At 32.6% G+C, this 26349-nt stretch overlaps 1 protein-coding gene across 1 annotated transcript; it reads left to right on the top strand.

The window, feature by feature from the left end:
* The first annotated feature begins 23377 nt into the window (after positions 1–23377).
* On the top strand, positions 23378–24567 carry LOC100254264 (probable glutathione S-transferase parA-like). Its single transcript, XM_059735446.1, has 3 exons — positions 23378–23836; positions 23978–24354; positions 24436–24567. Exons 1-2 carry the CDS (start codon positions 23513–23515, stop codon positions 24317–24319), a joined length of 666 nt encoding a protein of 221 aa, XP_059591429.1. The 5' UTR covers positions 23378–23512; the 3' UTR covers positions 24320–24354; positions 24436–24567.
* The last annotated feature ends 1782 nt before the right edge of the window (positions 24568–26349 follow it).

The following is a 26349-nucleotide window of genomic DNA, read 5'->3' on the forward strand; positions in this document are numbered from 1 at the left end:
ATTGACCTCAAGTAAGATCCTCATCCATGTGTTGGTACCAAATGAACCACCATCCATGTTAGCTTTATTAACTTCATTTAGCATGATGTCAATAAAGATTTTCTTTATATTACCTCTCCACATTCATGCATCCTCAACATCTGTTACCTCAGTTGTCATTTGTACAATCCCAACACAAATAAAAACCGTATAAGGAGACAACTTTTAGAATCACCAATAGAATTTAAAGGTATGTTAGAATGAGAATTAAGATTGTTGAAGTATAGTGTATAAAAATATGAAAGAAAAGTAAATAAAAACAAAAATAGATTTCATATTAATTAAATCATAAATGTTTTTTTTAATTTTAGTTTTTATAAAATTTGAAAGAAAATACAAGAAAAAAAATGAAAGAAAATTAAATAAAAATAACAAGAGGTTGAATAATTTAATATTTGATTAATTTTAAAATATATATATATATATATATATTTTAATTTTTATAATAAATCAAACATGAAAAAAATATATATTATAATTTTAATTACATTTGATTTATTATAAAAAGAATTTAAAATAATTAATTTTAATTACATTTGATTTTATTTTGATATTTTTACAATATATATCGAGTATACTTGGAAGAGTAACTATGTCTAAGAGCTTAGATTTTTAGATACTTCTCATGCTAAGAGAAGAGTGAATTTAAATTGAAACTTCATGAAATTATATATGATACAAATTTCTATTCAATTGCAGCATTTGTTTAGACTTGTTTTCGTGCTCTATGTTAAGATTAAAAAACCCTAATCCTATTTTCCAAAAGAGAAAATGTTTCCAATGTGAAAATTTAAAGTACAAGAACACACGAAATTTATAGTGGTCTACTCTCAATGTGAGAGTTACATCCACTTGTAGTCCATGCAAATTTTCATTATGATAAAAAGATAGTACAAGAGAATCCCAAAACACCCCACCTTTAGGTTTTTCTCTTTGTGTTTTTCTATCTCTCTCAATAAAAATAAATAAATAAATAAAAATCTCTCAAAGTTGGCTACCCTAAACATAATATAAATAGGGTAACCAAGTCACATGTGTAAAATCCTTAAAATACCCTAACTTAAAATACCTTTACTATTAGGATAATAATTAGGTTCCACACACCTTAACAGTCTCCCACTCAAAGACTAATCTATCATCAACTGTCTTCACCTATAACAACTATGACTTCTAAATCCTCAACTGAGAAGTTCAACTGAAATTGCATACAACTCTAGTTTCTCAATCATTACGGTCTTTGTCAACATATCAACTAGATTCCAATTCCTTTGACTCTTCTTGAGTATTAAAACTCCATCTTCCAAAGCTAATCTTATGAAGTGATAACAAACCTACATGTGTTTTGTCCTAGCATGATAAACAAGATTCTTTGCCAAATGAATGACACTCTTACTATCACAATGTAACATACTTAACTCATACTTGTGACCCAATTCTTCAATAAAAACTACAATAATATCATCTCTTTGCTAACATCTATCATTACAACATACTCTGTCTCAGTAGTAGAAAGTGCAACTATCTTCTACAACTTTGATACCCAATTGATGTGGTACCACCCAAAGTAAAAACATATCCTATACTACTCTTTCTGTTGTTTATATCACCAGCCATATCAGCATCTACATACCTTTCCAAGCCTAAATTTGACTTCCAAAAACACAAAGTCAACTTTGTAGTGTCTCTCAAATACCTAAGAATCCATTTCACTGCCTCCTAGTGTTATTTCCTAGATTACTCATATATTTGCTCACAACTCCCACTGCATGTGCTATATCTAGTATAGTGCAAATCATGGCATACAGAAGATTGTCAATAACAAAGGCACAAGACACTTTGGCCATGTAAACCCACTCTTGTTCATTTAAGGGTGACTGATCTTTGGATGGTTGAAAGTGACTAGCCAAAAGGGTACTCATAGGTGTCACTCCAGCCATATTGGATCTGCTAAGCATCTTCTTCACATACTCTTCCTGTGATAGTTTAAGGACATCCTTATCCTTAGTAATCCTCATCCCAAGGATTTGTTTTGTAGCATCTAAATCCTTCATTGAAAACTCCTCTGATAACTTTTTTTTAGTTGGTCAATCTCATATATGCTAGCCCCTACAATCAACGTATCATCAACATATAACAATAAAATAATATAGGAGCCATCAAACCTCTTGATATAGCAACAATGATCTGTCTAACACCTCAAAAAACCATTTCTAGTCATGAAGTTGTCAAACTTCTTATACCATTGTCTTAGAGCTTGTTTCAAGTCATATAGACTATTTTATGGCTTACACATCATTTTCTCTTTTCCCTAAACCTAAAACCCTTATGGTTGATGCATGTAAATATCTTCATTCAAATCACCATGAAGAAAAGTCATTTTTACATCCATCTGCTATAAGTGCAGATCTTTTTTTCCACTAACCCAAGTACTATTCTGATAGTGGTTAATTTGACTACTGTGGAGAAAATCTCTATGTAGTCAATGTCTTTCTTTTGCGAAAAGTTTTTTACTACAAGTCTTGCTTTGTACCTCTTGCTACCATCTCGATATTCATTTATTCGGTATACCCATTTATTTTACAAAGCCTTTTTTCTTTTGATAGCTCTACCAACTGCCATGTTTGATTAGACATCAATGAATCCATGTCATCCTTTATAGCTAACTCCCACTTAAATGATTCATCAACTTGCACTACTTCTTTATTCTTTATAACTCTCTAGTTCACCTTTGTCAGTAAGCAAAATGTAGTTAAGTGAAGAGGAGTATCTTTGGGGTGATATGATAGTTTTAGAAGATCTTTTGAGTTCAATAATGAGAGTAGACCGATTCACTTATGAGACTACATTTTCTTAATCTTTTAGTGGTGTGGTTTCTTGAACTTCATGAACATTCACTTGTAAATCATTCATCGAAAAATCTTTCAAGTGAATTACCTCAAACATCCTTACTTTAGAATCTGCATTATTTGAAATTTAACCTATCTTTATAAATCACCTGCTCATTAAAGATCACATCCCTGCTTATAATGATTTTCTGATTTTGGTCATCCCAAAAATGATAACTAAACTTGATGTCACCATAACCAATAAAGAAACATTTTCTATATTTTAGATCAAGTTTACTTTTAGTAGCAGCATCAATATGAACATAAGAAAGACAACCAAACACTTTCAAAAAAGAAAGGTTTATCTTTTTACTACTCCAAACCTCTTTAGGTATTCTACAATCCAAAGGAATTGAAGAACCTCTATTGATCAAGTAAGTCACAATGTTAATTGCATTGACCCAAAATGTCTTCAATAATCCCACGTGAATCCTCATACTCTTCACACGCTCATTTTAAGGTCCTGTTCATCTACTACTATAAAAAATTAAATTAATAACGCTTTATTTCTTGACGCTCGTAAAAAATGTCATTATTTATCTCTAAAATTAATAATTATTGACGCTCACACATTCTTGGCGCTTTACAAGGAGAATCAATGACGTTTTTAAATAATGGCGCTTTTGTAAGCATCATCGTACCTTGAATTTTAAATAATGGCGCTTTTTAAGTGTCATTGTTGAACAACTTAACCTTGACGCTCTTTAAAAGCGCCATCTTCAATTTATTAAATAAATGCCCTTATTTTCTTATTAAAAAAGACCAACAATACCATTATTAGACCCCACAAGCCCCACATTCATTGCCCGATACCCACACTCAAACTCCAATACCTCCAGATACCTCCATGGCTGACACTCTCCAAAACCCTAACTCTAAAATTTTAGCTTACTGATTACTACTCAAAAAGTGCTATTTCATAGCTTGTAATTAACTCTTTTAAACACTTTTGAGTAGTAGTTATTACCTTTTAACCCAATTGGCATGTTAAGGACCCTTGCAATCAATTCTAATCAAATTGTGTTAAGTTTTGGTGTTTTGATAGCTTTTTGATCACCAAAGCAATCCGAGATTGAGGAGAGTTCTTTGGAATCCATAAGCAAATCCAGAATACAAGGAGTATGGGATCCTGCTCATTCCATCTGGCTGCCGCCACTTTACATCCGGCTACCACCACTTTACATCCGGCCGACGCCATTCCACTCGGATGGCATCCGGAATTATGCTCCGCCGCCATTTCCACCCGGATGACATCCGGAATTCTGCTGCCGCCGCCATTCCATTCGGATGTCTTACATCCGGAATTAAGGAGCCGGATGGGAGAGGAGGGCGTTTCAACTTCTCCGGATATACATATCCGGATCCTCTAATAGCGCTCACCCGGAGAGTTTCACAGCCATTTTGCACAGTACTGATAGCGTTCACCTGGAGAATTTTGCAACCATTTTTTGCACAATGCCGCGGTGTTCTCCTGAAGCTTCCCGGTATGTGCGACCGACATCTTTAGATATTTTTCTTTAGATCTTTATCTTTAGATATTTTTCTTTAGATATTTTGCTTTAGATATTTGATGTCTAAATCCCCAAACTCTCCTTGTAACCCACCTATCATAGGATTCCTTAGTCCTTAAGTAAAAACAAAGGGGTGAATAACCTCTTATAAATAGTTTGTAATTTCCTTTACAGAAGATATCGATGATAGATCGATCAAAATGCTCTCTCGGGAGTTTGTTCTCAGAATAGGATCTGGGAGCTTGTTCTCAGAGACGCATCCTTTGTATAGTTTTGGGAAGGAAGTAAAATACAGAGCACTTGCTCTACTTTTGTTTTCTCGTTATTTTCTTTCTAGCTAATCAAACTCTAAGGATTTTTCCTCAGAGGATGAGAGGCTAGGCTCTTTGTCTCTTGGAGTGAAGAAAACCGGGTAAAGTTTCCACATGCATAAATTGGAAGTTTTGTTGTTTTACTTTTTAATGAAGAGAAAGTGTGACCCGTTAATGGTTTTTATCTTTTTAGTTAACTTAAAACGCCTTTAAATCACCTGGGCCAACACTTGGTAAGGCAAGTGATCTCCATCCATAGAGATGCACTAGTTTATCTCTTGCGAGCCTTTGGGAGGTGGTTTGAAGGTAGGATTTTCTAGAATAATCAACACTTGGTAAGCTTTTGGACTCCACGGAGACATCCATTAGTTATCTCTTGCGAGTTTTTGACGGGAAATCCAAGGTTAAAGATCACCTTGAATGGCAAGTGCTAGGTGAGAGGTATGAGTCATTGCAAGGTGCATCAGTGAGAGGGATTTAGTGTTGAACCCATTAATGGGAGGCATCTGTACAATACCGGTTCGGGAAATAACTATATGTTAAATCCCCAATGCGAGGAAAATAAACAAGTGATCGGAACTCCCTTTTTGTACAAGGAATCTGAGCCCAGTGATCTAAACTCCAAGAAACACTTTTCTTTGTAAGTAAAATCAGTTACTATTTTTGGTTAGTTTAAAACCAAACCTTTTTCCACCAAAAATTATGTTTTCTTTTAAAGCTAACCTTGAAATGAAAAGGCACCGATTCAACTTTGTATTAATATCAATTGTGAAGTGAAAACCCATCCCAGTGAACAATCCTAGAGCCACTATGCTATAGTAGCTTTGTCTTTGCTACCCTAGTACATGGTGTAATAGGTTATAAATTTTGTTGATTACTCTCTCAATCAAGGAGCAAAAACTGGACATGAATCAGCTGATACACCAATTGGGCACGAATCAAATGGCGCCGCTGTCGGGGATCGAACCCGAATCAAACGTTGCCGTTGCCATGCCGCTGCTGGGAATGAATCACTTACTACCATACCAAACCGACTCATCATGACATCGTTGCTAACAACTGGCTTACCCAAGCTCAGGCTACAGTCGATCGCCACCCCGATGTCAACAACTTCCAGCCCTCCAGGATCAAAGATTGCAAAAGCCTTTTAATTTCTGGTAGAGCCACCTAATTTGGCCGAGGCAATGGCATTAATCCGCATTTTGGTGTTGTTGATTCGGTTCAGCTAGGCTCCCACCATGAGAGAATTAGAGACTAAGTTCACAAAGTCTTCCTACTATCTCAAACTCTCTCAAAGTGAGTACCTTCTACTGATGAAATGCAGGGGAATTTATTTATTGTGTTTGTAGTTAGGCATAAATTTTGTGTTTTCAATTATTTTTCTGTTTATAATTGAAAGAAACTCTTATTTCATATGAATACATGATAGATGGTTTTTCCAAATGTTTTGCACATTATAGAGGGTTTGTCTCTAGATGTTTTGATTCTGGATCTTCTAGTATTTGTTGTGAGTATGTGGACCAAAATCCGAGAAAGGGCCACCAGTAAGTAGTGCTAGTATTATTGGAAATGAGGTTTTCATAGTTGACCTGCTAGTTTTGACTTGGAGTGTGTATGTGGGAATCTAGCAAAGAGCTAGTATTATCGGAAAGAAGGTTTTAAAAGACAACCTTCCTACTCTTATCGAGATTATGCAAATAAGAATCTTGAGTAGAGCCACCATCAAGGCTAGTATTATTGAGAAGGAGGTTTTGATAGCCAAGCTCTTGCCTTTGGTGGGAATTGCTAGCATCAGAATCTGGTGAAGAGATACCACTGACTATAGTACTAGAAATAAGGTTATCGAGATAATGTAGATGGGAACCTTGCACATAGCTACCGCCAACTATATTTCTCTTGAAAATAGATGCTACAGAGCAGAAGTAATGAAAATTTTCCCATGTCATCTAGCACTTTTTATTTATTCTCTCATTTCTATACTTTAGGTTTAGGTATCTTATTCCCTGTTACAATGCTTATACTCTAAGGATTGAAATCTGGTTGTGTTGCCTAGGCTGGTGAGACAGTGGTGACTGCACCTAGTGAGAAGATAATTCTATTATCTTCGAGTTTGGCCAGGGATTGGTAGTGCATGGTGGGGTTCAAGGTATTGGGAAAGGGATGATAGGAGAAGGGATGAAGATTACAATGAGGAAGCATTGGAGCACAGTACCATGTCAATAAGGGATAGATCTATTGATAAGAGTTGTGTTGTAGTGAAAGGGAAGAATGACAACGAGAAAATATTTTTTGATAATTCTACTAAGGGTTCTGGTGGGCGAGGCAATGGCTTGTACAATGAAGCTGGTCGTGATGAGCTAAAAATATATGAAGTGGAGTATGAGGCGTCTCTTAAGAATGTTGGACAATCAATAAATGAGCATGGTGATAGAAATAAACCATCTGATGATGCAGGTTTTGGAATGCATAATGAGAAAATGGATGCTGATGATGAGTATGATGATGGTATTGATTCTCATGATGCACGGATGGTTGAAGATGGTGATAATGGGCATGAAAATGGGGATATTTCTAATGTTGCAAAATCTCATGATTCCTCTTATAGTATCTCTACTGGAACTAAGGATGAGAATATTGAGGAAGAGGTTGATGAATCATCCTCTGTATCATCTTCTTTAAACAATCAAAATTCTAGGCATGTAAGTGTTGTTGATGGCTGGTCTACAAGAAAGTTCAGTTCTGAAAAGAGGCTAGAGTAAAAAAAAAAAGACACACAAATTTTCTGGTTCTTCTTGTGAGATGAAGCTTTTAAACTCTATTGCATAGCTTGTAGAGCCTTTAGAAAGTTGCAAATTTGTAAGATTTTCTTTGCAGTATACAGTAGTAGAAGAGAAGAGGTTGAAGATGAGTGATGCTATGCTGCCTGCTTATGATAGAGAGCTTTACCAATGTAAGCTATTGCGCCAATGGGGAAGAGGGCCCTTGATATTATTGGATGTTGAGTCATTAGGTAGGAATTGTGGCACATCTTGTACTGTATATGGAATGCATTATGATGGGATTGTTTATGAAGCTGTTGTCACATGGAATACACTCATAGATTGTCATTGTAAGTCTGGGCACCACAATAAAGCAGAGGAGTTGTTTGAGGCAATGCAGAATAGTGGTTGCTCTCCTTTCACTACAACATATGATATTATGATTAATTCTTCTGGGGAGCAGGAGAGATGGGAGGATGTGAAGACTTTGTTGGGGAAGATGCAGATTTCTTGGGATGGCTGCCACTCATGCACATGGGGACTCCACTCTCACGCACAGCCATGGACGACCTCACCTAGGAGATCTCCATGTTGCAACATGGCTCCAGAAAAGGACCCATTTTCCATGAGCTGCAACTTCAAAGAAGGCATACATAGCCTGGATTCTTATATAAATCTCCGACAACGTGCAGCATATAAAGCATCAGATTGGAAGGATTAAGAGCATTCTAACAGCAGCCCCTCTTACATGATGGAAGGTAAGTTCTCTTTTTAAATTCTTGTTTTAGTTTAGTTTAATTGGTTCTATTAGTTTAGGTCCATTTATGATTTTTCATCATTCATTTAATCGATTCTTAGTGTTATAGTTCATGCTTTGATTTGGTTTGATCCCATTCTTTTAGTTTGAGTATTTCTTATATTTTTGGTAAATTGGTTTCTAGGTGATGCAGTTTTTATTTTGAAATTTGTCTTGATTTATCTCAATTCGTTTTAGTTAGTTTATAATTTTTTCATTATAGCGCAATGTACTTCTACATCTGTAAATTGAAATCTGACAACTTAGAAATCCTATTAAATTTTTATAACTATTCTATGACATTTTAGACTCCTTGAACTTGATTTTAGAATCTTTCTTGGGTCAAATATGGTTTTCCAATTAGGAGATTTAAATCAATTTTTCAGAAGGTTCAGTTTTCACTCTATTTTTGATATTCAGTTTTGTTTTACAAAATTAAATTACTAAACAATCTCTTTAATTTCTTTTAACATTTTATTTTAATCTAGACTCCTTAAATTTAATTTTTTATATATAAAATATCAATAAACAATTTATGAAATGAGAGATATAATTTTTTCTTCTTGCACACACTGCATAAGTGCTCTTCTGAATCTGAGAGATGTTTATTTATTTTTAAATATGTTGTGAATGTGATATTTCTCTAAGATTATTTTTCATATAAAATAGACATATTAATATAGTTGTGTGATTTTTTTTTTTTTTATGATTTTAAGACATTTCTAAGTTAATTATAAAAATCAATTTTTGAATACCTTGAAAGATGCTCTATTCTGGACCTATTATCATCGTTATGAAATCTGGTACTAAATGAGGGCTGGTTAATTAATTTGGTCACTTAGATGATAAACTAGACATATAGGAGATACTCTCTAAAAAATTTCTTGATAAAACTTAACTTCTAGGTATTTGTTTTAGATTTATTTTTTACAGTCTTCTATTCTAATTATTTCTTGACTTTTTTCTGTGAGGTAACCCCTTTGTGAATAAATTTGTTATTGATTGGAATATAATCGATTAATTTGGCCTATTGGATGTTTATCTAGACATGTTAAAGCTGTTACCTAATTTTTATTTTGGTGAGATAACCTTTATTGATATTTATTTGGAGTTTATTTTGTGAACCGATTTTCTACCCTTTTAATAATATTTCCTTGGCTTTTGGTAAGTTAGTCACTTTTGATCATACTTGTGAACTTTCCTTGACTTTAGACATTCTAAGTGTATATATGTAGGTTTAGTTTATTTATTTATTTATTATTATTTAATCTTATCATTATTATTGGTGAATTAACCTCATTTTTATAGAATCACTGACGCTTGCTACACAAGTACGCTCTCTATCTTCCCATTCTAAATGTATATATATAGGTTTAGTTTTTTTTATTTATTATTATTTAATCTTATCATTATTATTGGTGAATTAACCTCATTTTTATAGAATCACTGATGCTTGTTACACAGGTACACTCTCTATCTTCCCATTTTAAAGTTCCATGAATGTATATGTCATTAAGAACTCACTACTACAAAAAATTAAATTAGTAACGCTTTATTTCTTGAAGCTTGTAAAAAATGTCATTATTTATCTCTAAAATTAATAATTATTGACGCTCACACATTCTTGGTGCTTTACAAGGAGAAGCAATGGCATTTTAAATAATGGCGCTTTTGTATGGATGTTGTATCGAAGAAGACAGACAGATTCTGGTTTATGAATATCTCAAAAATAAGAGCCTAGATCAAGCTCTTTTTGGTGAGAATGCTTAAAATATTTTGCATCTTGCACTTCATGTTTTTATTTTTTATTTTTTTTATTTACCACACCTATATTGTGTTCTAATAAAGAATTCAAATTATATTTCCATTAACTTTAACAATTTGATGTTTCTCTCTATTTCTTAATTTGGGGGTTGCAACAATTATTTGGCTTGTTTTAATGATGTAGGAGATGAATGGACCTTAAAAGATTCAAAATACTAACTTAAACTGTACCAACAATAATTTTGGCTTGGGAATTTGACAGTGTCAATGATTGATTTTCCATGTTTTCTTTCTAACTATCTAGAATTTTAATTTTAGTTGAATGTTAATAGAAATATTAGACACTATCACATCTTATCTCTCTTCTTCATGTTTTCATTTATTAATTATAATTTATAATTTTTCTTTTTTAATATATTTATCTATTTATTTTTAGATCACTCTTCTCTTCCCAACTGAGAAGAGAGAGAGAAAGAGAGAGAGAGAGAGAGAGAGAGAGAGAGAGAGAGAGAGAGAGAGAGAGAGATAGAAATAGTAAAGGATAGCAAGGGATAGAGTGTTCTACTCCACCATCTAAGTATGTGATGAAAAGTGAGTACAATTAAACTCTTGTTGCTATTTTTATTATTTTTGAAATTTCTATGGCTATTCTCTTGTGATTGATCTAATTCCACTATTCCTAATTTACCATTCCTTAAGGTTGAATCACAAAGGCTAAATCACTTTTTTTTTTTTTAATTTCTCCTTAGATCTAACATAAATTTATTAAAATTGCACAATTGTTCTATCATTTATTTCAAAAAAACATTCAACTACTTCTTGAACTTTTAGGTTGAATATATATTTGGTTAATATTTAGTTTTGTGATTGGGTTACTTAATTATTTTCATTCTACAAGTTGTATTTTCCTTATTGATTATTATATTACATAGTGTAGTTGGCTTATTAAAATTTAAATGAGTCTAAATCTCCCAAGCTGTAATAACATCATAACAGTAGTTGTTAGCAAATTATTGAAGCTCCTACCTGTAGTACATATGTTCAGGTTCTCGAGCCGATTGATAAGAGTTACTTGGTCAACACTCAACATTAGCAGAATTTGCAACAAATTTCTTCCTAGTTTCATAATGTTGTAATATTAAGCCCTCTTGAACATAATAGTGAGAAGGTTTGTCATTATCAATTATTTTGTATATTTTGGGACATGCTAAAATCTATTTGTTTAATTGGTTGATATTGTGAGTTGAACCTGTGAATTTTTTAAATTATATATAAAATGCAATAGAAACTAAATTGTACAGATAGTAAGGTTGGTGTGGGATCCTCAGTGGACAAAGCTTTTGCTCCTCCATTGCCTATTAGTAGCCTCTACATAGAAGAGGTGCATGTTAAGGTTTGACTTCTTACTATCCCTTGTTCTTGTTTTGTTTTAAGTATTAAATAGTAATCAAATTATTGCCAAAAGTTACTCTAGATGGCTTATTGACCACAACTAATACTAGTAGGGAAATACAAAAGTTTGACTATTCTATATATGGGTTCATAAATTTGTGTTCTCAACATGTTTGGATTTTTCTATCTTTTCTAAAATATTTGTTTATAATATTAATAAACAAGAGATCCAACTTTCAATATTTTTCAATAATATATCTTCATATTGTTCAGTGCAATGTGTTGCGCTAATTAGACAAAGTGGTCTTCTATTACGGATATAGGGAAAAAAAAAACAAGGCTATCATTCTATATGAGAACAAGGAGTAGGAGGAAATGATTGTGACAACTAGGAGTAAGGGGTTAAGTGCTAATAAGATAGAATTCTATTTGTACTATAACTTTATAATTTAATTATTTACTTTTATAATTACATAAGATTTTTATGATATCTTAAATCAAGCAATGTCAAGTTTCTTGGTTTTGTTAAAATAAAATATAAAAATAAGTCTATACTTTCTATCTTAGGATTTTTATCATACCTCATCTAGTAAATTACAAGCTCCTCTTATTATCAAAATAAACAAAAATCAAAGGAGCTAGTAAAAAATAAAAACTAGTCAAATAAATAAAAAAAATAAAAATATAAGAAATTAAAAATAAAATTTAACAATAACATAGTGATAATGTGATGGTTTTCATCATGTTTGGACCTTGGTTTTTTTTTTAATTGTGCATTATAGGACTTATTATTGTATTCAATAATGCTTTAAGAGTTCACCATTAAATGTCCATACAAAGCAACCCTAACTCATATATACATTTTATAATAAGCATTTGATGCATATTTATTCACTTAGAGTCTACGAGTTTATTAAAGATTTAATTTAACTATTAACTTATACTAAAAATACAATATTTTATCCCATAAAAACATAATTTAATTCTTCTATGTTGTTGAATAAAAAATCAAACTTTTAAAAAAAATTTTAAGTACATTTTTTTCCTTATTTTGGGGAAATCATAATATGTTAGTTGAAATTGTAGTTCAGGGTATTTTGTTGATAAAGTACAAATTTATTTATTTAGTTTCAACTCATTGGTCTCCTTAATGAAATGTTTTGTATGTCTAGTTTTACTTTGATGAATTCTTTTATGAGGTCTTTTTTGAAGTAATGCTCTAAAGGTGCAACATAGAGATGGCAATGGAGAGCTTTTTATCTACATTAGAATAATCTGTTATATTTTATTTCGAAAACACTTCATAATATCGTTTTTTTTTTCATATAATGAATTGAAAGAAGCACAATCCATATATGTAAGAGGCTAAGGGGATTCATGTAAGCAAACTTGATAACCTAAATTAATTTTGTGAAGGTCATAATTTCATTTATGCTTATTATTTATTGTATGTATATATAATTTAGATGTTTTCTACTCTTCCTTATTTTTATTTACAGGTTGCAAAGGAAATTTTTTTGCTAAAAGAAGAGAAACCATTGTGTTAGAGAAGACGAAGTCAAAAACCATGAAGATTACATCAGTGAACTCATTAGGAGGTTGAACTATGCTTTTAAAGATTATGGTTTATTTTAGTAGTCTTGGTACCAATGTTTGTTCTTATGTTAGAATTAGAAATTCTTATTGAAATATTTTGATATAATTAACAAGTTTATGCGTAATTAATATATATAGGTGGTTACATTAATTGTTTAAACTAGGTTCATGTATATCAATATTTGGATATATTTTAATTAATAAAATTCGATTTTATTTTATTGGTTGTAATTGTTTTTTAATTTAATTATATAAGAAATCAATTATTTTAATAACGGAATCAAAATATTATTTTTTTAATAGAAATTGTTCAAAGATGACGCTTTTATAAGCATCATTGTTAACATGAAACAAAGAAGACATTTTTAAAAGTGTCATGAATAAGATTAAATCAAAGATGGCGTTTGCATAAGTGTCAAGAGTGGTAATTTTATAAAAATTATTTCAATAAAAATGTTCAAAGATGACGCTTTCACGAGTGTCATTGTTGACATTATTCAAGGATGACACTTCTTAAAGCGCCATTGAAAGCATTAATAAAAGATGACGCTTCTTGGAAGTGTCATTGTTAATTGTAACATTTAATGACAGGGGTGGAGATGACGCTTCGAGGAAGCGTCATCTTTTACCTTTCTTGACGCTTAAAAAACGTCATTATTTCACTTTTTTCTTGTAGTGATCCTTTCAACCACACCATTCTGTTGAGGTTTTCTAGGAATAGTTTTTGTCATCTTGATCACAGTCTTAGTGCAATACCGCTTGAAATCATCATTAATGTAATCCCTCCTCATTATCAGACTCCAAACACTTCATTTTTAAGTTCGTCTCATTTTCAACCATTGTCTTCCACTTTTTAAAGGCACCAAACACATCTGATTTATTCTTTAGAAAATAAACTCATATCTTCCTAATTGAGGCATCAATTAATGTCACATAATAGTTGGATCCTCCAAGAAAGGCTACAGTTGAAGGCTCTCAAACATCTATATGAACCAACTTCAATTTTTTTTCTTTCAACTCTTTGTCAACTTTGGAGAAGCTTACCCTATTCTATTTCCCGAAAATGCAATCCCCATGCAATTTGTGCTCAACAAATTTCAACCCTAGCAATTTACCATTTGATATGAGTACTTTCATTCCTTTTTCACTCATGTGTCTAAGCCTACAATGGCACGAATCTGAATTAGCATTACTATCAACAACATAAACCATATCTAGGCAATTGGATGTCATACACATTGTTCTAATATTATTCCCTCGTGCAACAACCATGGCACATTTTGTAACTTTCCACACACTGCTGCTAAAGGTCACATTATGTCCTTCATCATCAAATTGGCCTACTGAAATTAGATTACACATCAATTTTAGTACATGTCTCACCTTATGAATCTTCCACAAATAATTGTTTGACATTTTCAGACGGATGTCTCCAACACTTACAATATCCAGTGGTTCGTCATCTACTAAATACATCTTCACATAATTCCCAAAAGCATAGTTCTCCATAAATTTTGAGTATGTAGTTGTGTGGAAAAGTGCCCCCGAGTCTAAAACCCAACAATCAATAGAATTATCAATTGACAGAAGTAACACATTATGTATTTTCTCAGTGATTGCAGTTGCAACATCCCTTTTGTTTTCTTCATTCTTTTTTAGTGCTCTACAGTGCTTCTTTATATGACTTGTTTTCCCACAGTTCCAACACTTCATATCCACCCAGATCTAGAATTACTTTTTCAATTCCTCAACTTTGATCTACCTTTATTTCAGTTAGAATTTTTGTTATTCCCCTTAGCCCTACTTTCAAGATTTAAGGTTGTAATTTTTTAGAAGAAAAGTAATTGTTCTTCTTAAATTTCATAAAGTATGAGTACATAGATATATAGTAAAAACTAGTTACTAGCTCTATAACCAATTCAACTATAAAATAGGAAAATGTAACTACTACATAAAAATAGAAACCTCCTAACTACAATCTGAATTACTAACTTCAGATTTTATTTAACATAAAAATAAAATATCCTAACTACTTCCTAAAACTTCGACACCCATCCTCAAGATAGCGCATAAATATCAATCATGCCCAACTTGCTGATAAGAAGTTTGAAGTTAGGGCTGAAAAATCCTTTGGTGAGAATATCAATTATTTTTTGTGTTGTTGGAACAAACGACATACAAATAGCTCCATTGTCAATCTTCTCTTTTATGAAGTGTCTATCAATTTCAACATGCTTTGTGCGATCATGTTACACTGAATTCTGTGCAATGCTGATAGTGGTCTTATTGTCACAATACAACTTCATTGGCATGTTAACTGGCATATTCAAATCTTCTAGTACCCTCTTCAACCATTACATCTCACAAACTCCATGAGTCATAGCTTGATATTCTACTTCGGCACTGCTTCTTGCAACCACATTTTGTTTTTTTGCTTTGCCACGTGTCCAAGTTACCCCAAATATATGTGCAATATCCTGATGTAGATCTCTTATCAATAATTGAACTTACTTAGTTTGCATCAGTGTAGGCCTCAATGTTTTGTTATGTATTCTTCAAGAAGTGTTAACCTTTGCTTGGTGTACTTTTAAATACCTTAGGGTTTGATATACTGCCTCAAGGTGTTTCTTATTAGGCAAGTGCATGAATTGACTTACCATGCTCATGACAAATGCAATATCTAGTTGTGTATGTGATAAGTAAATCAATTTCCTTACTAGTCTTTGATATCGGGATGTATCTACTAGATTGTCTTCTTTGTCATCTCTAAGTTTTTGGTTGGGATAATTGGGATCTCTACTAGCCTGCAACCACTCATTCCAATTTCCTTAAGGAGATCAAGAACATACTTTCATTGTGAGACAACTATTCATTTCTTTGACCGAGCAACATCCATTCCAAGAAAGTATCTTAAAGACACCAAATCCTTGATCTCGAACTCTGATAAGAGAGACTGATTCAACCGATTCATCTCAAGCATGTCATTCCCAATGAGAATTATGTCATCTACATACACAATTAAAACAATTATCTTCCCATCTTATGAGTGTCTTACAAACATAGTATGATCAACTTGTTCCTGAGTGTACCCTTGACTTTTAACAAATTGAGTGAACTTCTCAAAGCAAGCCCTTGGTGATTGTTTCAACCCATATAAAGATTTCTTCAATTTACACACCTTTGAACCAAACCTTCCATCAAAGCCCGGGGGCGAATCCATAGATACCTCTTTCTCCAAGTCTCCATTAAGGAAAGAAATTTTCACATCTAATTGTTGTAGAGGCCAATCGAGATTTGTTGCAAGTGATAAGAGAACTCTCATAGTATTTAGCTTTGTTATAGGTGCAAAGGTATCTAGGTAGTCAATATCATAGGTCTGAGTGAATCATTTGATGATCAACCTAGCTTTATACCTTTAAAGTGATCCATCTTACCTATATTTAATTGTAAATACCCATTTTCACCCTGTAATTGTCTTCCTTCTAGGCAAATCCACTATCTTTTTTTTTTTTTTTTAGAGATTCCTACACACTTTTTAGAATCTCCATACAAGACACTTGTGAGGTAAAAACATGAAATTTGGGTGAGAGATTTTTGTATGACATGTAGTTAGACGATGGGTGTTTGGTACATGACCTTACACCTTTGCGGACAACCATGGGAATATTAGAATTTCTAGACTCATTAGAATCGAACATAGGACTCGTGGACTTGGGATTAAGACCTGAAGTAGATTGAATAGGTTGTGTAGGCTCAAGGAAAGTGTTACTTGGAGGATATGTGGACTCATGGTAGTGCAAGAGATCAATCAACTCTTTTCTTTGAGTTATATTTCTTCGTGAGTAGAGAATGTCGACTATTAACCTTGTGTTATTAGTACTTTTTTCTTTTCCATTCATTATGTTGGAGTCATGATCTTTATGGGACAACACTAAGGATGGATCTACATTTTCATTATTTAAAGAACTTGATTCACTCAAATCTAGTACAACAATATTTTGACTCTCAAATTGAACTAAGGGTGTGGGAGAATAAACAACTAGTGATTCCTCAAGTTGAAAATATTCTAATTGATCTAAATCATCAATTCATTATGTTGGAGTCATAATCTTTATGGGACAACTCTAAGGATGGATCTACATTTTCATTATTTACAGAACTTGATTCGCTCAAATCTAGTACAATAATATATGGACTCTCAAATTGAACTAAGGGTGTGGGAGAATAAACAACTAGTAATTCCTCAAGTTGAAAAATATTCTAATTGATCTAAATCTTCAATTCGTTATGTTGGAGTCATAATCTTTATGGGACAACACTAAGGATGGATCTACATTTTCATTATTTACAAAACTTGATTTGCTCAAATCTAGTACAATAATATCTGGAATCTCAAATTGAACTAAGGGTGTGGGAGAATAAACAACTAGTGATTCCTCAAGTTGAAAATATTCTAATTGATCTAAATCTTCAATTCGTTATGTTGGAGTCATAATCTTTATGGGACAACACTAAGGATGGGTCTACATTTTCATTATTTACATAACTTGATTCGCTCAAATCTAGTACAATAATATATGGACTCTCAAATTGAACTAAGGGTGTGGGAGAATAAACAACTAGTAATTCCTCAAGTTGAAAATATTCTAATTGATCTAAATCTTCAATTAGTTGTGTTGGAGTCATAATCCTTATAGGACAACACTAAGGATGGATCTACATTTTCATTATTTACAAAACTTGATTTGCTCAAATCTAGTACAATAATATCTGGAATCTCAAATTGAAGTAAGGGTGTGGGAGAATAAACAACTAGTGATTCCTTAAGTTGAAAATATTCTAATTAATCTAAATCTTCAATTCGTTATGTTGGAGTCATAATCTTTATGGGACAACACTAAGGATGGATCTATATTTTCATTATTTACAGAACTTGATTCACTCAAATCTAGTACAATAATATTTGGACTCTCAAATTGAACTAAGGGTGTGGGAGAATAAACAACTAGTGATTCCTTAATTTGATCAAATTGAACTTGATTCTCTCAAATCTAAATATTCTAATTGATCTAAATCTTCAATCCCCCCTTCCCCCTGAAGATCAGTAGTGGAAAATGGTGTTAATTCAAAAAATGTTACATCCATGGTGACAAACATTTCTTTTAAGAAACCAGGTCAAAGTCAAAATATTTGTACCCTTTTTTATTGGAAGCGTAACCAACAAACACACATTTTCGAGCTCAGGGTTTAAGTTTTCGTCAATTGTGATCATGAATGCGAACAAAAGTGGTACACCCAATTTTTTTTAGAGGCAAAGTTGATGAAGGCCTATGCATAGGATAAAACTTATGAAAAATATTGAAAGGAGTTTCAAAGTTTAAAACCTTACTAGGCATTTGATTTATAAGGTATGTTGCAATAATAAAGGTTTCGCCCCAAAAAAATTTAGGTACCTTAGTTATAAAAAGGAACACTCGAGCTACTTCTAACAAGTGTTTGTTTTTTCTTTCAGCTAACCCATTTTGTTGAGGAGTATCATTAGAAGAGCTTCGATGAATAATTCTTGTTTCCAAGAAAAAACTTCCCAAAATTTTGTTAAAATATTCTTTTCCATTATCACTCCTAAAAATATGAATTTTCTTGTGAAATTGTGTTTGCACCATAGTGTAAAAAATTTTGAAAATTGTTTCCAACTCGGGTTTTTTTCCTCAAATAAACCTAAGTTAACCGAGTATGGTTATCAATAAATGTAACAAACCATTTTTTTAGAACTTGTAGAAACTCGAAAAGGTTCGAGTATGGACAAGACTGTTTTGAATTGATTTGATGCTTTAGACACTTCTTGATTATGGCTTGAAAAGCATGTCCATCTCCACCAAATTTTCTCCTCCAATTCAATGGTTTACCGTGAAGCTTCCAACCAGTCTCCTTTGTATGCCATGGTTTTTTATAGTGCTCACACCATGGCTTCTTCTACTTATTTTCCTTAGAGTCAAACCCTCTTGATACAAGGGCTCAGTCCCTAAGTTCTTGGCTTGAACTAGACTCTAGATTTTACAGCATAATTCTCCTTCAGGACTCCTCAAGCCTAACTTAAGAGAAAACTTCATGAATGGAGGGTAATGGTTTTCGACCCAAAATTCGTCCCCTAACTTCATCCAAATTTTGATTAAGACTAACGAGGAACTTGTAGACCTAATCATTCTCTTCCCTCTTCTTATGGTGAGCACAATAATTGGAATTTTCCCGAACATCATCATAACATTGGTCTAGTTCTTGCCATAAAGTCACCATCTCGTTATAATAGGTAGTAACATCACGTTTACCTTGTTTGGATTGCTAAAGCCAAGTCTTCAAATCAAAGATTTGAGATGACTTCTCCAAATCTAAATAACAGTCTCGCACAGCCACCCAAATTTCTTTAGATGTTGGTAAAAAAAGATAAGGCTTCATAGAATTGATGAGCCATGTAATGACAAAGGAATTTTTAGATTGCCATTTTTTTCAAGAATGGATCATTTTTTGCAGGTTGTGTCACTTCACCTATTAGATGCCCTAATTTTCCTCTTCCATCAATCGCCAATTTCATGGATTGTGCCCATTTAAGATAGTTCCTCCCGTTGAGCTTATGAATTGTGAGTTGCAGGTTGAAATTATGGGAAAAAGAGTCGTCATTCAATGTTGAAGCAACATATTAGATGCTCTCGAATGAATTTTCAGAAGTTGTAGAGTTTCTTGTTGCGTTGGTCATCGTTGTTTTTTTCATGAGAAAAAAAAAATGGATCAAGAACACGAGGCTCTAATACCATGTAATTTTTTAGAAGAAAAGTAATTGTTCTTCTTAAATTTCATAAAGTATGAGTACATAGATATACAACAAAAACTAGTTACCAACTCTATAACCAATTCAACTATAAAATAGGAAAATGTAACTACTGCATAAAAATAGAAACCCCCTAACTAAAATTTGAATTATTGACTTCAAATTTTATTTAATAGAAAAATAAAATATCCTACCTACTTCTTAAAAATTCGACAATGGCAAAACTCGATTTTGATGCTTCACCTGAATCAATTCTACAAACCTCCTTAGCAAAAATTTAGTTCCTGACATTATTAAACTTTAACTTGGCACTGCCTATAGAGTTACTAATTGCTACCCTCATAGTCTCTCAACTGTTTGGTAGAGATGCCAAAAGAATTAGAGCATGAACCTCATCATTGAAATCAATTTCCACAAATGACAATTGATTAACAATCGTGTTGAACTCATTAAGATGTGCTGCCATTGAAGCACCTTCTCCTATCTTTAAATGAAACAATTTCTTCATGAGAAATACCTTATTATTTGTAGATGACTTCTTATACATATCAGACAATACCTTCATCAATCCCATAGTTGATTTCTCCGTTGTCATGTTATAAGCAACATTCTTTAACAATGTCAATCGACTAACTCTCAACACCTATATATCAAGAGGACCCCAATCATTGTCCAACATTTCTTTGGTTTTGTTCCCAAAAGGGCTAGATGAAGCTTCTTACCTATAGAAAATCTTTGATTTGCATTGTTTAGAAAGCAAAATTTGTACCATCAAACTTCATGATTCCATGTGTTAAATCATCTTCGCCAGTCATCACTCTCAATCACAACTAAAAGCTCTGATACTAGTTGTTAGGATTAAAACACCCTAATCCTATTTTTCGAAAGCTACAATAAACCAATGCAAAAAATTAAAACACAAGAATATACGAGATTTATAATTGTTCACTCTCAATGTGAAAGTTACGTCCATTTATAGCCACTATAGATTTTCACTATGATAAAAAGAAAGTACAAGAGAATCCCAAAACGCCTCACCCTATAGTTTTTTTCCTTTTTGCGTTTTTCTATCTCTCAATACCACCCACCCCCCACCAAGCAAAAGAAAAAAAAAATAAATAAATAAACTTCTTAAAGTTGGCTACCCTAAACATAATATAAATAGGGTAACCAAATCATGTGTAAAATCTCTAAAATACCCTTATTATTAGGATAATAATTAGGCTCTACACATCATAACACTCTAGAATTGACTATTCAAATAGTTTTTCACATAGATTGAAAAATGTAGAATTCTTATTGTTGGAGTACAACAATTCGCTTTTAAGTTTGAGAATGGGTCATTTAAATGATCGTTCTCAAAATAGGTCTAAAAGAAGTTATGTCAAATGTCATAAAAGATTTGATTTATCTTCAATCAATATTAATTGATTGTAAGATGAGAGTGTCAAAGTTTGATCCAATAAATAACATCAAAGCCAATAGTTATGGGGTTCGAGTCACAAAAACCTCATGTTAAGGGAAAAATTATTGGGAGTTCACCCGAATGATCACTCATCATAAAAGAGCCAAGAGAAATGCATTCATTATACTTTATTCCATTTTACAAATATGGTCCAACAACTTGCTTTATGTTTGGATTCAACATCTTTGAATATATTGTGAAATCTACTTACATGAAATTAAAGGAAAAGAAAAATGGGTTTTAGGAAAATTATATTATGCTTCATAAACTTGATTAGAAAAATTTTGTAATCTCTCTTATATGTTTCTTTATTGTTTGATTTTCAAATTTAGTTTATCCAAGGATAACAATATTAATTTTAATGGAAATATCAGTGGTTTGATTTTACTAAAGTATCGAAAAATATCGATAATATGGAATGAAAAATTCAAAAAAAAAATATTGGTAGATGCAAATTGATAAAAAAAAAAAAAATCGTAAAAATTTTGGAAATAAATCCAAAAATTGATTAAAGAAGTCACAAGGCATATATTAAAGTTATTTTGCTGGAAAAATCAATCTATCTACATCATAATTTGTGTCATTTAACAATAATATCGTATATATCAATAAGAGATATGAATTTGTAAAACATATATATAGTTAATACTAATTTATAGTAAATATTTGATTTTATAAAATGTCAACAATTTATACAAATTACATTGTAATGCAATGCTAATGACTTAACTTTGACGTAAAACTAATATTAAATTAAATCATTAATTTAAATTATTTAATTTTATTAAAGTTGTACTATTTAAATAATTTAAATTGAATATAATTATAATTTATAATATTAGTAATTTAAAGTAAAATCTAACCATGCATAAAAATTAAATTGAATATTTAAATTAAATTGAATTTTTTTTGGGAGAAATAAAAAATAAAATTGGAGTAATAAAAGATCACAGAGACATTTATGTGGATGAAATAGAATGAGAATGAGGAATTTATAAGAAAATTTCAGGCCAAATAAGCAGTTCGGGGGCCAAATAATCGTTGAGTTATTTATGGTTGTTGAAATGCATCCAGATTGATATTTTTATTAAATGGGGTCGTTGAATCATAGGAATGTTCGTTGGGAAGCCCTCACAGCCGTTGGATCAGATCAAATTAAACTCTAGCCCTTGGATCAAATATATTTACTATTGGAACACTTTTAGAACACAGAATATAATCGTTTGATCTCTCACCATGAATTTATGGCCTTTGGATTGGTGATTATTGTCGTCATCGTTTAGTAGAGGTGCGACAAATATGGCAACCATTGGATATCCCAATTGAATCTTGACTCTTGGATCGGTGCTTATTTCCATCAATGGCTTATGAGGTACATCAAACACAAACGGTTGGATCTCCTCATTTGGCTTATGAGATACCTAAATAAAAGAGATTTGAGATTAAAAATAATCAAACTAACTTAATACTTAAAATTATTTTTGACTCTCAATTAAAATATTAAGAAATGTTATTAAACATATTTGATCTATTTAATAACTTAAATTAAGTTACTAATTCATATTGAATCATATTAAGAAGATGTTTGGTAAAACATGTTTAATTTATTTAAGTTGATTTTAAATTAAATTATACTTAAGTTATCAAATTGATATATTTATTCTCAAAAATTTAATTAGGATAAAGAAATTCGAGTAATAATAACACCCTCGATTCACACGATGTCTCTATGTAGGATTAATTTGCATAAAGGCTATCACCGTTAGGATAATAATTAATTTCTATACATATTAACACTGTATACATTTATACTTCTTAATCGAAGATAACATAAATTAATTTGTGTGATTGAACCCAAGCATATCTTAATAAAAAATCTTTGAGAAATTTATTTTAAATAATAAATGTTTTTAAAGGGACAAAAAAGTGACTTGTAAATTTCTTAGTCAATGTAGTCTGTCTTCTTTGGAAAATGAATGCCTACGTAAGCACTGACGTTGGCATTATTTAATTAAGAATTCTAAGAATAGTTGGAAGATTAACTCAGATTAAGATAACACAACCAGAAGACAATAACCTAAGCAGAAATAAAGACTCTCAGCACCATCGCTTTTCCTTCCATCTGAAATCAGATCGAATATCCAGTACTTCAACTTCCGTGTGTTGCAGCCATGGCCAACAGTGACCAAATAGTTCTGTTAGATTTCTTTCCAAGCGTTTTTGGGATTAGGGTAAGACTTGCCTTGGCAGCCAAGGGGGTCGAGTATGAGGGAAAGGAAGAAGACTTGACTGGAGATAAAAGCTCTCTGCTCTTGAAGATGAATCCAGTTCATAAAAAGATTCCCGTTTTGATTCACAACGGTAAGCCCATATGCGAGTCCTTGATAATAGTTGAATACATCGATGAGGTTTGGAAGGATAGATGTCCTCTGCTGCCATCTGATCCTTACCAAAAAGCACAAGCAAAGTTCTGGGCTGACTTCATAGACAAAATGGTGCTTAATTAACTCATTTCTCCTTTTCTTGCCCCTTGATTTTCATAATTCCATTCCTTTTAATTGCCAATATATATACTTGTTTAATTTGCTGTACTAGTTCAGATGAATAAGAACATTAACTTTTAAAATTTGATTCAGGTATACCCATGCAGTAAGAAGCTGTGGACAGCCAAAGGAGCAGAGCAGGAGGCCAGCAAGAAGGAATTCCTAGATAGGATTAAGCTATTGGAAGGAGAGCTTAAATCCTATCCTTACTTTGGTGGTGAGAGCTTGGGGTTTCTGGACATTGCTTTTCTCCCATTTTACTCCAGGTTCTACACATTTGAGGCTTTTGGGAACTTCAGCATAGAGGCCGAGTGTCCCAAGTTGGTGGCATGGGGTAAGAGGTGTATGGAGGAGGAGTTCGTGTCCAGATCTCTTCCTCACCAACATAAGATGTATGATTTGGTGGTGGAGTTCACGAAGAAAGTTGGGATATAGATCACATATCATATACCTAGCAAATATCATGTTTGGTAAGACTCACTATCAATTAGTGTATTTTTATGTTTTGGAGTACTGTGCATCATCCTAAAGACGACGATGCATCCTGTCAGATCAACCTAGCGAGATCCTATGAATAAGACGAATGCATCGTGGATCAAGTCTGGGCCTCATGCGCATGGCCCTACTTTGTCTCTCTGTAATCACATGAGTGGTATTATGAAAGACAACTATATATTTTGCTACCTCATGATTTAAACATAAACATAAGGGGAGCAAAACGACAAGTATATGCTGTACACACTATGGTTCACACTTGATGGTTAATGATTCCTTTGGAGATAAAACATTATGAACTCCAATATAGTCCTTATTGAAGTACTTTTGCGACCCTTTTTCTTGAAGCAAAGTTCCCACCATATGCATCGTGGTGGCACATTTTCAAGACATTTTTTATATGGGAGAATTGTGTTTTGGGCCAAAAAATTAACAAATGGTCCATATATCTAACAAAATTAAGCCCACTACTCAAGCAAAGTATCAAAATTGATAAGAAGGATATCTCATTTATAATATGCCGAAAATGCCCTTTGCTGGATATTTAAAAAAAAAACACCTGAAATCCACGTTGGATTTCCCTTTGTTTTCCCCAAATTGGAGTCGTTTTCACATTGCCGACTGATTACTACTCAAAAAGTGCTCTTTTATAGCTTGTTATAAACTCTTTTAAACACTTTTGAGTAGTAATTAATATCTTTTAACTCAATTGGCACGTTAAGGACCCTTGCAAATGTTTTTAATCAATTTTTGGCTAGTTTTGGTGTTTTTGGTAGCTTTTTTATCATTGAAGCAAGCCAAGAATGAGGGAAAACTTTGTGCAACCCTTGGGAATGAGCTTCCAAGCCAATCAAGAGATGCAAGGAAGAGGATCAGAGAAACAAATCCTTCATGAAGCAATTTCACATGGTAATGCGAAATCTTCACATGCTATGTGAAATTCAAAGGACAGCAGTTTCAAGGAAATTTTGGAGCACTTCTTGGAGTCCATTATCTACATACTATATATCATTTCGAATCTTGGTAAGTCAGGAGTCTAACGCTTCAAACGGTGTGCAATTTGGAGCTGAAACGAAGAAGTTATGGCCATTTAAAGGCAACTGTGCACAGTTGAAAAGGAATTTCGCATTGACATTTCCTGATGCTAAAATTTTCACATTGACATTCCCTGATGCGAAAATTTTCATACCGACTTTTCCCAATGCGAAAATTTTTGCAGCACACTTTCCCAATGCAAAAATTTTCGCACTGACTTTCTCCGATGCGAAATTTTTCGCATTACCTTTCTCCAATGCAAAAATGTAATAGTTAGATATTTTACACCAACTCTATTAGATTTTTACCTTAAGATATTTAGTGTAATTATCAATTCCCTCCTTGTAATCAGTTGAAGATCTTTTAAGATATTTAGGATATCTAATCAAGAGGTTGAAAATATCTCTCTTTATATATCCTAAGATATCTCCTTGTAATATCTATCCCGGATACAATCCCATTTCTCTGAGACATCTATGATATCTCTCGTCTCTCTGAAGAGGGGAAGACATTAGAGAGGGGATCACTTGTACATGTTTTTAGTAGGAAATATACAGAGAGTTGCTCTACCTTACCTACTCATTTTGATTGTATTTTTCATTCTAACCAAGCAACCTCTGAAGATGTTTTCTCAGAGGATGAGTGGCTAGACTTTTAGTCTCATGGACGGAATGGAGCTAGCTAGGTAAGGGACCCGACTACAAAAGTGAGAGTTTTCCTTGTTTCAGTTTTTAATGAAGAGGAAGTTGTGACCCGTTAATGGTTTTTATATTTTTAGTTAACTTAAAACGCCTTAAAATCACCTGGGCCAACACTTGGTAAGGCAAGTGGACTCCGTCCATTGAGTTACACTAGTTTATCTCTTGCGAGCCTCTGGTAGGTGGTTTAAAGGTAGGATTTTCTAGAATAGCCAACACTTGGTAAGCTTTTGGACT

This window comes from Vitis vinifera, chromosome 19 (genome assembly GCF_030704535.1).
Source record: "Vitis vinifera cultivar Pinot Noir 40024 chromosome 19, ASM3070453v1".
Lineage (NCBI taxonomy): Eukaryota > Viridiplantae > Streptophyta > Magnoliopsida > Vitales > Vitaceae > Vitis > Vitis vinifera.

Excerpts from the sequence above, each read along its gene's own strand:
- LOC100254264 (XM_059735446.1), top strand. The coding sequence starts at position 23,513 with ATGGCCAACAGTGACCAAATAGTTCTGTTAGATTTCTTTCCAAGCGTT. Across the intron at positions 23,837-23,977 it reads CTGACTTCATAGACAAAATG|GTATACCCATGCAGTAAGAA; the intron begins GTGCTTAATTAA and ends AATTTGATTCAG.